Genomic DNA, 16,962 nt, shown 5'->3' on the forward strand with positions numbered 1-16,962 from the left:
GGACTAAGTCATTGGTGATTGCCTACCTTAAGCATTGAGGCTCTTTCACTCATTTTTCACCAGCTGGCCTATCAACATAAACTTCCTTTATAATATCGCATGCTCAGAGTTCCAAAAAGCTTACGCTGCCAACATGCTTTGGAGCATGGTTCCATTCTAAGATGATGACTGCCTTAATCAAATCTGTAGTGTCTTTTTCAAATTTTGACTTAACCATTTTTATTACAACAAATCACACTAATCAATCCACAGAGGAATGTATAAATATAATTTCTAATAATATTTAAATTTTCTTTTACCAAAACATTTTTTTTAATTTGACAGTATAAAGCAATAACTAAGGCATTTGCTTTAGAATTAGTACATCTGCACAGCCACTTACAAGCTGTTTTCTTGGAAAAGTTATTTTATCATTTTGAACCACTATTTGTTTATCAAATGAGGATAAGTTAAAAACATTCTCTTAGACAGAGTGTGAAATATAAATGAGAAAGAAATAATAATTAAGGCTCATTATTGAAAACTGCTTTTTGCATTATGATTTATTATCATTAAAGTGACAAACTAATTTCACCACCCCATGGTAAAAACAAAAAATAAGGTGGCTTAAAAGCAGGCATCTAGAGAGAAAATCTAAACAAAGACTTAATCTACAACATGAAAATTAATCCAAGATATTTCAAGAGCTGACTATAATTACATGTTTGAAATGGGGCTTAAATAAAATAGGAATTTGCTCTTTTCAACTCTAGTCTTTAGCCAAGATCATTTTAAATGCTTGTATATGTGGTTTCTATTTCTTCTAAAGTTTGGGAAAAAAAGAGAAAATATGTTACTTAACAGATTTTTGAAGTACCTCTTTTAGATGTTCCCTTGTGTAGACTTCTTCTAATCTGTTCATTCAGGCTTTGACTGATGGGTGAACTTCTGTATCCTCTTCCCAGGTATGAGAGGCAAACACCTAAGTTTTCTAAGGTTTATGACCTATTCCCTTCTCTAATATGGTTCGCTAGGCTTGGGCCAAAAACCAGCTACCCATATATATGGATAGAGTGATGTGGAAATATTTACACAGTAATAAATATAATTACTAATGAAGTGTAGAGCTAAAGCTAGGAATAGAAAACATTTAGACAACTTACTGAATCAAAAATTACAGTAATGATCACAGTAAAAACTTATATTGGTCAGTTAATTGTAGGATTAGCAAACCAGAGAAATCAATTATTTTGAGAAATCAATTTTTATCCCGTAGTTCCCATGGTGATATTGCCTAATCATCTTCTTCAAGTCACAATAAAGATATATTGCAAAAAGAAATAAACAGAGAGACTAAGTGATTAATACATTTAATTATAGTTTCCTGCATTGAATTTGGTCTCTATTCCACAAATCTTGTTTATTTTACGGGTGCTTTGGGATCCTATCCTGCCTCTGTCACTTACTAGCCACCTGGGCATATGAGGTTGGAAAACAAACCATGTATCTCTAACATAAATTCAGTATACCTGCCCCACTGGCTACACAGCATTATTATCAAGATTCAGTAACCTGGGGCTTCCTTGGTGGCGCAGTGGTTAAGAATCCGCCTGCCAATGCAGGGGTCACAGGTTCGAGCCCTGGTCCGGGAAGATCCCACATGCTGCGAAGCAACTAAGCCCATGCGCCACAACTACTGAGCCTGCACTCTAGAGCCCGTGAGCCACAATTACTGAGCCCGTGTGCCACAACTACTGAAGCCCACGTACCTAGAGCCCATGCTCTGCAACAAGAGAACCCACCACAATGAGAAGCCTGTGCACTGCAACGAAGAGCAGCCCCTCTGGCCGCAACTTGAGAAAGCCCACGTGCATCAACGAAGACCCAACACAGCCAGAAATAAATTAATTAAATATATTTTTTAAAAGATACAGTAACCTAATAGGTAAGAAACCACTTCAAAAAATAATAAATCATTACAAAATACAAATGTTTTGTAATGATATATCTTTGTACTTCTATTATCATTCTTAAAATAAATGTGGTGAATATACCATACAGCCAGAGCCTCAGGAAGTTTGATCTTAATTTTAATTGTAGGTCATGGATAAATAATCCTGATACCAAAATAATGCTTATAGTGATGACTCAATGCCTCAGTAATGTGAGATCCAGGGGGGAGTTAATAATAAAGAGATAAGCCTCTGTACTGACCTGTTAGAATTTGGTATGTGGCAAACGTGCAGTTACAGAGCCTTAGATCTCTCTTGGGAAACTGCCCAAACATTTGTATTTCCACAATGTATTTATTTAGAAAAATACTCTTTTCCTGAGAAAAATCTGGCTCTCAAATCTCTAACTGAGATTATGCAATTTCAGTAACTCTATTCAGGAACAAGTGTTGGAAGTCTAGTGAGAAATATATTTAACAAAAATCCATTTCCAGACTCTAATTGTTGTGAATATTTGGGAATTTTCAGTTGAAAATACTACTTATAAAAAATGAACTTCAAAACATTAAAAAAATAAATAGAAAACTGTAAGAATACCGATAGGGCTTTTTGGCTTCCTCCCCTTACTGTAGGTTTATTCTCATGTTACCTTTCTTCATTCATTATCCTTGCTGTTAGGGCACTGCAAACTCACCCAAAATGAGAAACAACCAAGAAAGCACAAAGGTTAGAGATAAAAACAGGCTCTAGGTTATAGTGGGCAGCCCCGCCAGGGTTCAGCCAAATTGAGTGGAGGGAAGTATTAAACACCAAGAGGATAACAACATTGCCACTGCTGAGCAGAAAATTGGAATTATTTTTCAAGTTATATTTTTTCTTTTTTTCTGGTTGTCAGGTTTTGTCTCTCCTGTCTTTCATTGCTACACTGCAAATAAATAAGCAGCCAACATGAAATTTCTTTTAGACATGGTAAAATACTCATTGAACTTAGAGATTAATAGTAAAATTTTAAAAAAGAAAAAGTTCAATGATATGTGATAAAGAAAATCTGAACTAGGAAGTTTAAATTATATAAGCACCATGATGATAATATACACGTAAACACAACATGTGATTTTTCCAGATAAATTTATAAGATGATAAAATAACAAGAGTGTACCCCAAAACTAATGATAAAATAGAGTAATAATTGCCTACATGTTGTTATATGCCTTTCCCAAAATGATGTATTAGAAATTTAATGCTGGGGACTTCCCTGGTGGCGCAGTGGTTAAGAATCTGCCTGCCAATGCAGGGGACACTGGTTCGATCCCTGGTCTAGGAAGATCCCACATGCCGTGGAGCAACTAAACCCATGTGCCACAACTACTGAGCCTGCACGCTAGAGCCCATGAGCCACAACTACTAAAGCCCATGCGCTCTAGGGCCCTCATGCCACAACTACTGAGCCCACGTGCTGCAATTATTGAAGCCTGCACGCCTAGAGCCCGTGCTCCTCAGCAAGAGAAGCTGCCTCAATGAGAAAGCCTGTGCACTGCAACGAAGACCCAACACAGCCAAAATTAAAAAAAAAAAAAAAAAAAAAAAGAAATTTAATGCTATCCTTCCAGGCTACTATTGGTCTCTTCCATTACCTGTGAGCTTTTTGCTCTTTGAATCCTGTCACAAGTTCTCATCCACATCAACATCCATTGCCATTTCCTTTGAGTTGTTCTCACCAAAGCCAAATTGCCAACATATTTCTAGTTCCAATGGACTTGGATTCTTAGAAAAAACATTCATTTTACATTAAGATCTGTACTGCCTCATCTTACAACTTGTAGCCCAAGAAACATCCCATACCTAACCAAATTATCACAAAAATGTCTCTCAGTTTGGGCCTAAGGTCTTTACAAATCAGTGCTATATTTTCAATTGTTTAGATTTTCAAAGAGTCTGAGATGACATTCTCAACAAAGAATAAGCTCAATATAGCTCAACAAAGAATAAGCAAAATATTTTGCTTCCGTTTTTACAGTACACCCAAAATGATGTCAAGGATTACTTAAAATGATTATAATAGCTAAAATTTATTATATTAGTCATCATTCTAATGACCTTTCCATTTAATCCTCACACCGCATGAAATAGGTTTTAGTAAAATACCCAGCCTATAAATGAGTAAATAGAGGCAAAGAGAGGATAAATATATTGTCAAATTCACATAAGTAGTAAGGTACAGAACTGGTATTTGAAGTTTTACAGTCTGTACTAGGTTACTAGAACTGCCATAAACAAAGTATGACAGACTGGGTAGCTTAAACAACAGAAATGTATTTCCTTACAGTTCTGGAGGCTAGAGTTTGAGATCAAGGTGTCAACAGGGTTCATTTCTTCTAAGGCCTCTCTCCTGGGTTTATAGGTAGTCAGTCTTTCTCTGTGTGTCTGCATTCTCTTTTTTTTAATAAAGACACCAGTCATAAGACCCACCCCAATGACTTCATTTATCCTTAATTATCTCTTCAAAGGCCTTATCTCCAAATACAGTCACATTCCGATATACTGGGGGTTAAGACGTTAACATATGAATTTGGAGAGGACACAGTTCAGCTCATATCACAGTGTTAATCCAGATCCCTCCTCTTAACCACTAAACATGCAAAAGGAAGGGAGGGAGGGAGGAGGAAAGGAAGGGAGGGAGGGGCGAGGAGGGAGGGAGGGAGGGAGAGAGATGTTACTTAGGGCATTACTTGGATTGATTTGATGGCTCTTGGTTTCCATATGGGATATAGCCACCTCTACCACAGCAATATACTTGTCAAGCAAACCAGAATAACCTTGAAGGCAGCTGGAGGTAGGGTGCTTCCTAGACAATGCTGAGACAGATTGACCAGTTCCTGGGACAGAAGCTTGGTATGGTGATGTGACCTTGAGCTCTGAAGTTACACAGATATAGGTGCAAATATTAGCTCAGTTTCATTCTACTTGGAAAAATTATATTCCCTTTCTGAGCTTCAGTTTTCTTAACATGGGTATAATATTTCATATAGGATAGGATTTTTAAGAGTATTATAGTTGATATGAAGTTCATAGATGAGCTCATATCCTCAACAAGTGAAAACCTCAAAGTTCTTCATTTTTCCTTTCCATTTTTCTCCTCACTTACTAGATTCACACAGACCACTTACCTTTCTTTCACATACCCTCTCAAGAATATTAATATCATAAATAAATAGTGAAGTAATAAATAATACGTTTCTTTTACCTAATTACCTCTTTTCTAAGCACACCTTTCTTTAGTCATCTCTCCTACACACTCACCATCTCTTTTGGTTGGATTTAAGCAATCACCCTGTCTTCTTTCTTTGAGTTGCAAATTACCTATCACTTAAGCAAAATTTTACAAATAGAAATCTACTCTATTCATTTTACATTTTCTTTGAAAAATTTCTTTTTAAACAAGTTTTTAAATTAAAATATTTTATACTTCCAGAAAAGTGGAATAAGCAATACAAAAGGCACAATTAGAAAAATAAATGTGTATAGATGGACATTCCATCACATTGATTCTAATGTCTTTATTTTTTGGTGGGATTGGTAGAAATAAATAAAACTGTATGGATATATCCAATGATCCATATTGTAACCTAATTTTAATTCACAAAGTTTATCCATATTAATTAATTTATTTATCCTTATGTCAGTCATTATTTTGGGTATTGAACATAGAATTGTGAATGTTATGCTAAGAATGGAAAATGCGTTAGTGATGGAGAGACAGTGACTATGTATGCAAATAAATATGTAAGTGGTGATAAGTGCTATTCCAAAAACAAAGCAAGTCATTACTTTTAGGAATGTAAAATGGTGCAGCTGCTTTGGAAAACAGTTTGGCAATTCCTCAAATGACTAAACAGAACTATCATATGATCCAATAATTTCATTCCTAGGTATATACCTAAAAGGAATAAAAACATATGTCCTCACAAAAACTCGTGCACAGATGTTAATAGCAGCATTGTTCATAATATCCAAAAAGTGGTAACAGCACAAATGTTCATTAAATGATGAATGGATAAATAAATTGTGGTATATTTATAGAATACTTTTAGCAATAAAAAGAAATTAAGTACTGGGATTTCCCTGGCGGCACAGTGATTAAGAATCTGCCTGCCAATGCAGGGGACATGGGTTTGAGCCCTGGTCTGGGAAGATCCCACGTGCTGCTGAGCAACTAAGCCTGTGTGCCACAACTACTGAGCCTGCACTCTAGAGCCCATAAGCCACAACTACTGAGCCTGTGTGCTGCAACTACTGAAGCCTACACACTATAGCCCGTGCTCAGCAACAAGAGAAGCCACCACAATAAGAAGCCCGCGCATCACAACAAAGAGTAACCCCCACTCACTGCAACTAGAGAAAGCTTGCACGCAGCAACGAAGACCCAACACAGCCGAAAATAAATAAATAAAATAAATAAAGTTTAAAAAAAAGAAATTAAGTACTGATGTATGCTACAGTGTAGGTTAACTTTGTAAACATTATGTTAAATGAAAGAAGCCAGACTCAAAGCCATTTATATGAAATGTCTAGAATTAGGTGGTATATAGAAACAGAAATTATATTAATGGTTTCCTAGGAATGTGGGGATGGGAAAATTGCTGGGGATGATGGCTAAAGGGTGGGGAATTTCCTTATAGGGTAATGAAAATATTCTAAAATTGATTGTGGTGATGTTTATACAACTCTGTGGATATAGTTATAGCTATTAAAACATTTTTTAAAATTGAAATTATCAAAATTAAAAGTTTGTGCTTATCAAAAGATTTGTATAAAATTGAAGATATAAGACATAGACCAAGATAGAATACTTATATATATTTGGCAAAGAACTTATATCCATAATATATAAAGAGCTCCTACAATTCAATAATGAAAAGACAAAAAAAAATCTTTTAAAAAAACGCTCAAGTTATTGGGATAGAGAGTAATAGAGGAACTGGTGGTTGTTACTTTTTAAATATGGTGCTCAAAGAAGGTCTTTTGGAGACAGGATACCTGACAAGTGTCCTAACTAAAAGAAGGGAGTCTGTCATTCCAGGATCTTGTAGAAGAGTGTCCCCATGACAGGAAATAACAAATTTAAAGTACTAAACCTAGAATGAATATGCTATGTTCAAGAATCAACAGCTTCAGTGGAGCCAAAGGATTAGTAGGCAGTATCCATAAAACTGAGTAATTACAGAAAAGACTGACAGGAAATAAAGTTGAAAGGGGAGCTGGGAATGACATATTGGACACCTTTTCCCTTGTCAAAATGATCCTCCCTAATGATGATGATGGGGCTACAGCAAAATATTTCCTATCTCCTGCCTTGTGTCTTTAACTGCCCTTATACTGTTCCACTTAGAAAACATAACCTCAAATGTAATCTGTCCTGACCAAATTTGTCCCTAATATGTACACCAATCAATATTTACATTAATTTACCAAGTTGTATGACTAGCAACAACAATTCACTCAGGATATACTTGAATCCTCTGACCTTCATATTCTGTATCTATTCAATGACTCAGTTTTATCAATACTAACTCAAAATACCTGTCCCTTTCTCTGTAGTTCCACTGATAACTCCCTTTTCATAATTTCAATCTGATCTGCAACATTCTAGCTGTTAATTCCACTTATAATTTTTCCCTCTCAACATCTTTCCATACATGCTGGATTTTATTAATGCACAAAGCATATCATACTTTTAAATATTTTTCTAACTCAGAAAACCTACTGACTTTTTCTTATTTGTAATATTATCTCTCAAGATATTTTCCAAAAATATTTTATGGGAAAATAGTCCCTTGACATATAAATTTGGAAATGCAGTTACTATATCTCCCATAGAAGATACTATTGCACATTACCACATTAAGGATTCTTTAAAAGTCCTAGAGTTAAGAAACCTATATAAATTTTTAAACTTAGATATAAATATATATTCATCTATGAACACTTTTTAAATATAATAACTAATAACATCTTGCTGAACTGGTATTCTAGGAACATACCTTGACTAAAGGTTAAAATTCATGCTGCAAATTATCATTAAAGTGACTACAAAATGTAAGTTATACGACATAACTATGTTATTCTGCAAAGTGAGTAAAATGTGTTAGTTCAAATGCATACATTTTTAGAACTGAAATGTAATTTAAGGACAATCTAGCCCAAGTCAAGCATTTTATGAATCAGGTTCAGAAATGTAAATTTCCGAAGGTTACTTAGGTTGATAGCAGAGCTGAGCTTAGAATTTCTAGTTTATTGCCCTAATGTATAAATACTATTTTTATTCAAGGTAAATAATTTAACATATATTTATTGTCCACTACTATGTGCCTGGTATATGCAAAGATATTCTCACAATTCATCTTGGCACTTAACATTGCATTTATATTTAATTCAATTGGTTGAGCATAAATTCCTTAAGGGTCAAGGCTTTCTTTAGATTTTTAAATCTCCCTTTGTGACTAACATATTATTATGCACAACTAGTCACTGGCTCAACACATTCATGTAATATATTCTTGCTTAAATAACTTCTGATGACAGATCATAAATTAAAGAGGATTTAGCAAGAGTGAAGGCCCTCTTCCTAGTTCATAGCTGGTGACTTCTCGCTGTGTCCTTACATGATGGAAGGTACAAGGGACCTCTGTGGGATCTCTTTTATAAGAACACATCCCATAGCTCATGATCTAATCCCTTCTGAAAGGTCCTGCTTCCTAATACCATCACCTTTGGGAGTTAGAATTCTACATAAGAACTTGGGGGAACACAAACATTCAGACCATAGCATAATCTCACCAACAATCTTAAAGGTCCACATCCTCACCAACATTTTGTATTGTCAGTTTTTATTAATTTTAGTTGTGGTATCTCATAATAGTGCTGATATGTATTTTTGGATGACTAATGTTGAGCATCTTTTAATATGCTTATTGGCTGTATATATATAATCTATTGAAAAGTACCTGTATAATCTTTAATCCTTTTTTTTTTTTTTTCTGTACGTGGACTTCTCACTGTTGTGGCCTCTCCCATTGCGGAGCACAGGCTCCGGACGCGCAGGCTCAGTGGCCATGGCTCACGGGCCTAGCCGCTCCGTGGCATGTGGGATCTTCCCGGACCGGGGCACGAACCCGCATCCCCTGCATCGGCAGGTGGACTCTCAACCACTGCGCCACCAGGGAAGCCCTAATCCATTTTTAATTGCATATTTATTTGTAGTTCTTTATATATTTTCAATATATAATCTTAAGATATGTGAATTTCAAATACTTCCTCACAACTTGCCTTTTCAGTATCTTAACGGTGCTTCCTTTGTTGAACAGAAGTTCTTGATTTTAATGAAATCCAATTATCAGTATTTTATTTTTAATTGGTACTGTCTATATCTTGATTCAAAAATGCTTGCCAACCTCATCATGAATATATTCTCATATGTTTTTTCTCCTAAAATTTAATGTTTTATCTTTCACATTTAGATGGTTGAATTCTCTTGAGTCAATTTTTGTGTATTATACCAGGTTGGGTAATACATATTTTTAATGGGGCCAGCTATTTAAGACAATAGAGTACAGAAAGGTACCAGGATGTATAAGAAGTGTGTTAATCACTGCATAGCTTCAGGTCGGGTTTGTTATCTTGTTTATCATTTTACAATGTAATTATGCATTTTGAAATTTTAAAATAAGTTAATTACAATAATATATAATTACATCACTTCACTCTAGTTGATCTCCACAAATTACAGTGTTATGAATGTTATAACAAGTTGTACTATTTTTTCAGTGGCACGCACACCTAAATCAGTCTTCTACACTGCTCTTAGAAACTGAAATATTTAGTGGTTTTGGTCACTTTTCAGAGGCAACATTGTGGAGAAGAAAAGGTACTGAACTAGCAATCTGCTCACTTGAATTCAAGTTCTGTATCAGTCATTAATTAGCTATGGCTTGCTATAGAGCATACTTATAGTTTTCTCTGTCCAACACCCTTGCTTTCTTCTGGAAGCGATAATCTACTCCTCCTGGGAGCTACACCTGTCCACTCCACCCTTAAACTCATATACTTACATTAAGATTTGCAGTGTTTTGACATTTTCCTATTCCCTGACCCCTGACATTTTTAGGGTCCACAAAATCTGTGCTAGTCTCCCGTAGCTATCCACCTCAAACATATTGGTCCAGTGGTGGGACACTTCTAAACTGAAACTATCAATGCTATGCTGAAGCTATGTGAATCTAGTCCATGAAGAAACGTAGTCACACTATTCTGATTAGGCCTTCCATGTGCGCAATTCCTTCATATCCACAATTCCTCTATATCAGCGGTTCCACATCCAAGGATTCAAGCAACCATGGATCGTGTAGTACTATAGCATTTACTATTGAAAAAAATCCATGTATAAGTGAACCCATGCAGTTCAAATCCATGTTGGTCAAAGGTCAACAGTGTATATGTATATTTGTACATACATTTAAATACATATATATTTGTGAATTCAAATACTTTGTGATATGATTTAGAAGTTATGTAACACTGCTACTGACTAAAATTCAAAAATGTGTTAACATTTCCAAAGTGTGAGAAAATAGGCTATACATTTCACTAGTGATTTTAATGAAGTTTAAAGCAAATGCCATTTATTACTTTATTATTTATTATGACTACACTTTAATGATGTATATTGCAGCTGTGATCCACTATAGACATAAACAGAATATTCTCTAAATTGTTTTTGATGGAATATCTGTTCCTGAATTTCTGAATGTTTACTGATAACATTGCTCTTTCCTTCCTGATTCCGATCACATCAGCGACTGAACACGTGCATGCATTCTCTTCCTTTTCTCTTCCCATGCTGTGTGAACATTACACATTTCCTTCCACTTTTGAATCCAAAGGAAAAATAACCTTAAAGAAAAAAATTTATATGTGCCTTTCCATTATTTTTTGCTATTGATCTTTAAATAATTTTGAAACAGGAAGTCTCACTCTCCTGCTGAAATCTGTTTCCTATAGAGAGTAACTGTGTTGATTTATCACTTAAAGTCACTTTTCTATGAAACTCTTTTGAATCAGATAACTCCCTAAGTTGAGGGAGAAGAACTGGGACAAAGGACTGGCTAGAATGTTAGACAATTTCTTTTTTCAACGGTTCTGTTTGCAATCTCATAGAAAACCTGGTCAAGAAATTGGTTATAAAAACAGAAACATAATTTAAAGGAAACAAAGATGAAAATTTGGAAATGTGTTTCTTTTTTGAAATGGGAGTAAAGGGAAAGAGAAATCAGAAATTGAAAGTTGCGTTAAAGAAATAATAGAAAAATGCAAGAAAAATTAAAGTAAAATTAGTTCTGACTCAAAAAAGATAGTTATGAGAAAGATGTGGCAAATAGAATTGCAAATGAAAATGGTTCTTAATACATACTTCGTCATGTTGATCAGGATTACCCATGTCTCTCAGTTATTGCCATTTTAATGTGTATTTTTAAGATTGAAATATGACCTCTGTACTTGAATATTATTAGCTATATGCACTGAAAGTATGTGTGTCTACAATATTGAATGCTAATACACATGTTTTAAATATGACTCATGGAATTTGTGGACAGAAATGTATAAGAATACACATTAAATGTCATAGAAACTTCCATGTGGAGGTGTGCATAAGGTTCCTACTAGTCTATATATAAATCCACATTAACATTTTATTTATTAGATATATCTGTGTTCTGTATTTCAGAGATGATTGACGCAATGAAGAAAGAACAGATTTTTTGGGTTTCTGTATGTCTGCTGCTTAGTTGCGCCTCTGCCCCTCTTAATGCTGTTCCTGAGGAAGATGAAGAACATACAAACATTACAGGTAAAATGTTAAAAGCATTCACCTTTTTAAGCTAGTCAACGCTCTCAATTTTTTTTTTTTTTTTTTAACGGTATGTGGGCCTCTCACTGTCGTGGCCTCTCCAGTTGCGGAGCACAGGCTCCGGACGCATAGGCTCAGCAACCATGGCTCACGGGCCCAGCCGCTCTGCGGCATGTGGGATCTTCCCGGACCAGGGCACGAACCCGCGTCCCCTGCATCGGCAGGTGGACTCTCAACCACTGCGCCACCAGGGAAGCCCAACGCTCTCAATTTTAATCCAAAAATTTAATACATTTTTCTCCATCTTGTAGAAAAATCAGTTTTTATTGAAGTGACATTTTCCCAAAATCTTAGTCCAAAAAAAAGTCACTTTAGTAAGGAAAATCTCTTTTTTCTCAGACTATATATTAAATACTGAAGTACCTCTGAAAAATTGCAAGGAGCAAAATGATATACATACAACTCTCTATGAACCTTGATGTACCCTTTGGCTGGGAAAAGTATGAGAAGGAAAAGGAAAGTACAAACATCTGAGGTTTCAGTCATTCTCTCCTTCTTGCCTTTATTCCTCAAATAAAAACTTCTCAGATGAGTCCAAAGTAAGAATCTAGTCAAGCAGGACACCAGAAGATCTGGGTAATAGAAGATAGTTCTAATCCCATAAAGTTCTGTGTCTAAAAATAAAATACAGTTGACCCTTGAGCAATGCAGGGGTCAGGGCACCAACCATCAGTGAAGTCAAGAATCCACATATAACTTATAGTCAGCCCTCCGTATCCACGATTCCTCTAGGTCCTGCATTCTGCATGCAGATTCAACCAACCACAGATCATGTAGTACTATAGTATTTATTACTGAAAAAAAATTTTGTATAAGTGAACCCATGCATCTCAAACCTGTGTTGTTCAAGCATCAACTGTTTTAATAATAAAACAATAGAACAAGGAAGAGACTGTGTAGTGATCATTATAGATTTATTTCTTTCTTAAAAGTAATATTTTGTGGCAAATTAGTAAATTAGTGATAAAAATTTCATCACTGTTAATAATGAGAGACTGAACAAAGTGATAGCTTCTATTCGTTTGTATATGTGTTTATGATGTACAAAAGATTTCCATAAATACATTTTGATTTCATGTCTCCAACAGCTCTTTAATGTGATTTTGTTCCTTGTACTAACCTTTGATAAAGGTTGAATAAATATATCTTATGTGCCTGAAACTCGGTAGGTGCTAGGGAAGAAGTGATGACAGAGACCAGGTTCTCCAAAATTTCATGGTTTCACAAGGGAGACTTTAACGTAGACAGATTATTTCAGTGTAATAAGAGGCATGCATAATGGTGCTGCTGTTGACACAAAGAAAAGGGGGACTCATCTAAGCTTGGCTATCTGAGAGCTTGGCACAGGGAAGTGGCCAAATGGTACATGCTACATCACTTCAACCTGCACCCAAAAATGAGACACTGGGAGCAGATCTGATAGTCTAGACCAACTGGACCCACAGCTTGAAGTCCATCTGCCCAGGCAGGCCCAGCGTCGATAAGCCCCCAGCTGACCGGTCGATAAGAAGCAAACCCAGCTGGGATCAGAAGGGCCATTCACATCCTACCCATGAATGAAAAATAAAGGCTTATTATTATATGCCACCGAAAAATACATATATATTATTGGGAAAATTTCCTAAAGATGGAACATTATTTGATAAAGTAAAAACCATTATGTGCCTTATGAGAGTAGGAACGTGGGCAGTATGAGATGGATTCTTCATTCCACTCATTTTTCAAAAGGGATGGTTAAAGTTCTAATATTCTGGAGGTTGGGTAGAGAAGGAATGCGGAGGTTACAGTAAGTCCCAACAGGGCAAAGCAGGCAATCCCGTCTTAGAAAGTGGGAGGAGAAAGAGTCCAAGTGTTCCTAATATTCACCTCATCCAAGCTCCCTCAATTAGGCTGAGAAAATGCATGCCAGTTAACCACGGTGTTCCTGAAGTTGTTGCTACTGCCACAGTCAGTCCAAGAACCCAGAATTAACTCATCAATAATTAAACCCAAGTTTAAAATCTCTGGGTAAATCCAGACCAAACCCACCTGGATAAGGAAAAATTTTGATCTTAAAGCTAGATTTGAAGACCACTTAGCTGACTGGCTGCACAGTCTTATGCAGTTTTGGTTTTCTTTTCTTTTGTTTTTAATTAATCTTGTGATAACATGATCCTGTGTCTGTATAGATTCAGTTTTGGAGATACCATCTATCACATTATGCCAGGGTCATGCCATCATTTTATAGATGTATGCCATTTCATTGAAATACTGTACTAGCATTTTATTGAAAAACATTACAAGATTTTATGGCTTCTCTCACAAGTCAATAGTAGACTTTTTAAAATTAGTTCAACCAGCAGGGAGGATGAAATAGAGAAACTTTTTGATAAGATAAAAATGATTAAAAAATAGTGGTGATAAGGTTGTTTTTTTTTTTTTAATTCCTTTAGACTGGTATAGACAAGATTAGCAGGGAGCATTTAGAGAAAGGCAAGTATGTTTCATAGCATTTAGAATCAGACAGACCTAAGTATGCATGTGTAGTTTGCCACACAGCAGCTTTGCAAAATTAGATGAGTTTATGTAAACTCTCTGACTCCCAGTATCCTAATCTATAAGTAAGTGATCTAAATAACTACATTTAAATGGTTGTTATATAAACTGCATAAAAGCATCTGGCATATTTCCTAGCACAGAGGAGGCAGAGTACACGTCTGTGTTCTTCCTTTCCAGAGAAATCAAATATTTTAGTTACAGAGTAAAGTAGCATATAGACTCCTAGATAGTAGGTTCCCAAACAAATTCCAGGAGAATGAGGATTCTAATAGTCAAGGATATGACACATCCCCAAATATATCATGAGCCTTCCATTCAACATCCCAGGACAGGGGGAGGGAAGACTGAGATTTTAATTCCCAGACTGTGAGACATAAAATATTGGGTTGGCCAGAAAGTTCCGTAAGATGTGATGGAAAACCCCTAACTTTTTGGCCAACCCAATAGAAGAAATTAATTATGAAAATAATTACATATAAACCATAATTCTGTTTATCTCACTACATCAGATTAAAGTCCTGTTACATTGTCTTGTATAATTTTTCCAGTTTTATGGCCTTAGGTAGATCCTTGTCACAGTCAACGCTTTCTTCAAGTCTCAGGAAAGTTATCTCTGATCCCCTCAGAAAAGCTTAAGTATCTTATTATACACTTACACAGTATCCTGAACTTCTTGAATATTTATATAACTAAGTCTTTAGTGTCTGCATGCTCCATGAAGTGGGGGGGTGGGGGTGGTTACTGCCACCTAATTTACTATCATATCTGCCATGACAGCACAGTTCCTGACACACATGACCAACACACGATTGTTAACTTTTGAAAAGGTTTATCTAAATTAAAAAATCAAAACAAGACAAACTTTCATCCCTTTTTAGTGGCATGGCATGGCTGTGTGTCCAAAGGGGCCACCTGATCACTCCCCCAAATCAGGAATGCTGTGCCCAAGTGCGAGGTTGCAAGGTCACTGCACAAAAGAATATTCTAATATAGTATTTGTGTAAGAAATACAATAAAATATGAATGGTAAAAATGAGTAACTAGATAATAATTAGTAAAATACATTACTCAAAGTTAATTCTTAGTGTTTTCTTTAGGAAATTGCTATAAAATCATTACCTGCTTTCATCACTGAAACCATTTTTAATTTTTATAAAGTGAAGTTTAGAAAAATTTATTGAGTGGAAATTGTAAAATTAAATCTATGTGCTTGACTTAAATGCCAATTAAGGAATCTCAGTCACACAGATCTGTGACAATATTACTCAGTTATTAAGAAGGTGAGCAGTATCTGGTATAAAACTATCTGAGGGTCAATTCTGAAGCTATCACTTATGGTGTGAACTGAACAATTAATTTTTGCAATGCTATTTTATAATCTGTAAAGTGGAGATAATAATGCCTAATTCAGAAGGTTGTTGTGATCGTTAAAGAATATAATTGTGAAATGTCTGGAGCACAGTAATTACTCAGTAAACGTTAGCTGTTACTACCAGGACAACTGCTACCACTATGGTGTAATATCCTTTTTTTGTGGTGCGCTGCCACCACCTGGTGGCACCATTACTAAATAGCAGGTTGAAAATAAGATGGTATATCCTTAATACAGAAAATGTAAAATAAAAGATTTGGAATGATGATAAGGAATATCAAATGTATGAAAAGTCAAAAATGTGGGAATAATCAATGAGGAAGAATTTGATATAAATTATTGATTTATAAGACATAGTTTCTCTAAGTATACAGTATTTGGCAACTCAGGTAAAGCTGTCTGTGTTCTACAAGTGGCCTATATTAAAGGTGCCTGTCTGAAGCACTGCTTCAATGATTCGGTGTCTGTAGAGTTCTAAAGTAACATTAACTTGGGAATGAAGACCATCATATCGTATGAGAAGTGCTATAGGAATTTCTGAAATAATGGTATATAGCCATAAGATTTGAAAATGTCAGGGAGTTTTTATTCTAGCTCATTTCTCAAAATTATTTATGGGACTTCTGAGATTCTAAGATCTGCTCCTAAGAGAGGATATTTATAGAACTGATAGGTCAAATTTTTGTCAGCACTGCAAAAATGTATATAGAGCAGATAAAACATAAAGTGCTAATTCAGTGATACATTGTGGGCCATCTCTCAGTCAGACGCACCACTTAGGGTCCTTGAAGCTTTCTAACTTCTCACAACTTTTTAACAACTCAGAATGTCATGTATAGAATTATCAATCCTTAAGTAAAGAAAGGAATATAAATAGCATTCACAATCATGCATAAATGTACTACTCAGAAAATGCTTTCGCTTATTTTTGAATTCAAATTGACAGTTGTAACTTCAGTGATGAAGGGAAAATATATTTTTTCATGTCATTTTTTGTTTATATACAGATATATACAATACTCTAAAATGTTATTATATATTATTAATTTCTAGAGAAAAGAAGTACTTGTGTGTATAATTTAAGAAAATTATTTGTAATTTATAATATTTAACACCTAAATTTTCATAACTAGGGAATGGTTTAATGTAGTATGTTA

The 16,962-nt window shown here is 35.2% G+C and overlaps 1 protein-coding gene across 3 annotated transcripts in view; it reads left to right on the forward strand.

Annotated features, from left to right (window-relative positions):
- Nucleotides 1-16,962, forward strand: part of TFPI (tissue factor pathway inhibitor) — a 67,374-nt gene that overhangs the window by 19,455 nt on the left and 30,957 nt on the right. For all 3 annotated transcript variants that reach the window (XM_082631486.1, XM_082631485.1, XM_082631487.1), the window contains one exon: nt 11,713-11,835. In XM_082631486.1, the coding sequence (XP_082487612.1) occupies nt 11,715-11,835 (121 nt within the window). In that variant the 5' untranslated portion in view covers nt 11,713-11,714. The remainder of the gene's footprint in view (nt 1-11,712; nt 11,836-16,962) is intronic.

The sequence above is a fragment of the Mesoplodon mirus genome (genome assembly GCF_964341445.2).
Source record: "Mesoplodon mirus genome assembly, chromosome: 8".
NCBI classification, from domain to species: domain Eukaryota; kingdom Metazoa; phylum Chordata; class Mammalia; order Artiodactyla; family Ziphiidae; genus Mesoplodon; species Mesoplodon mirus.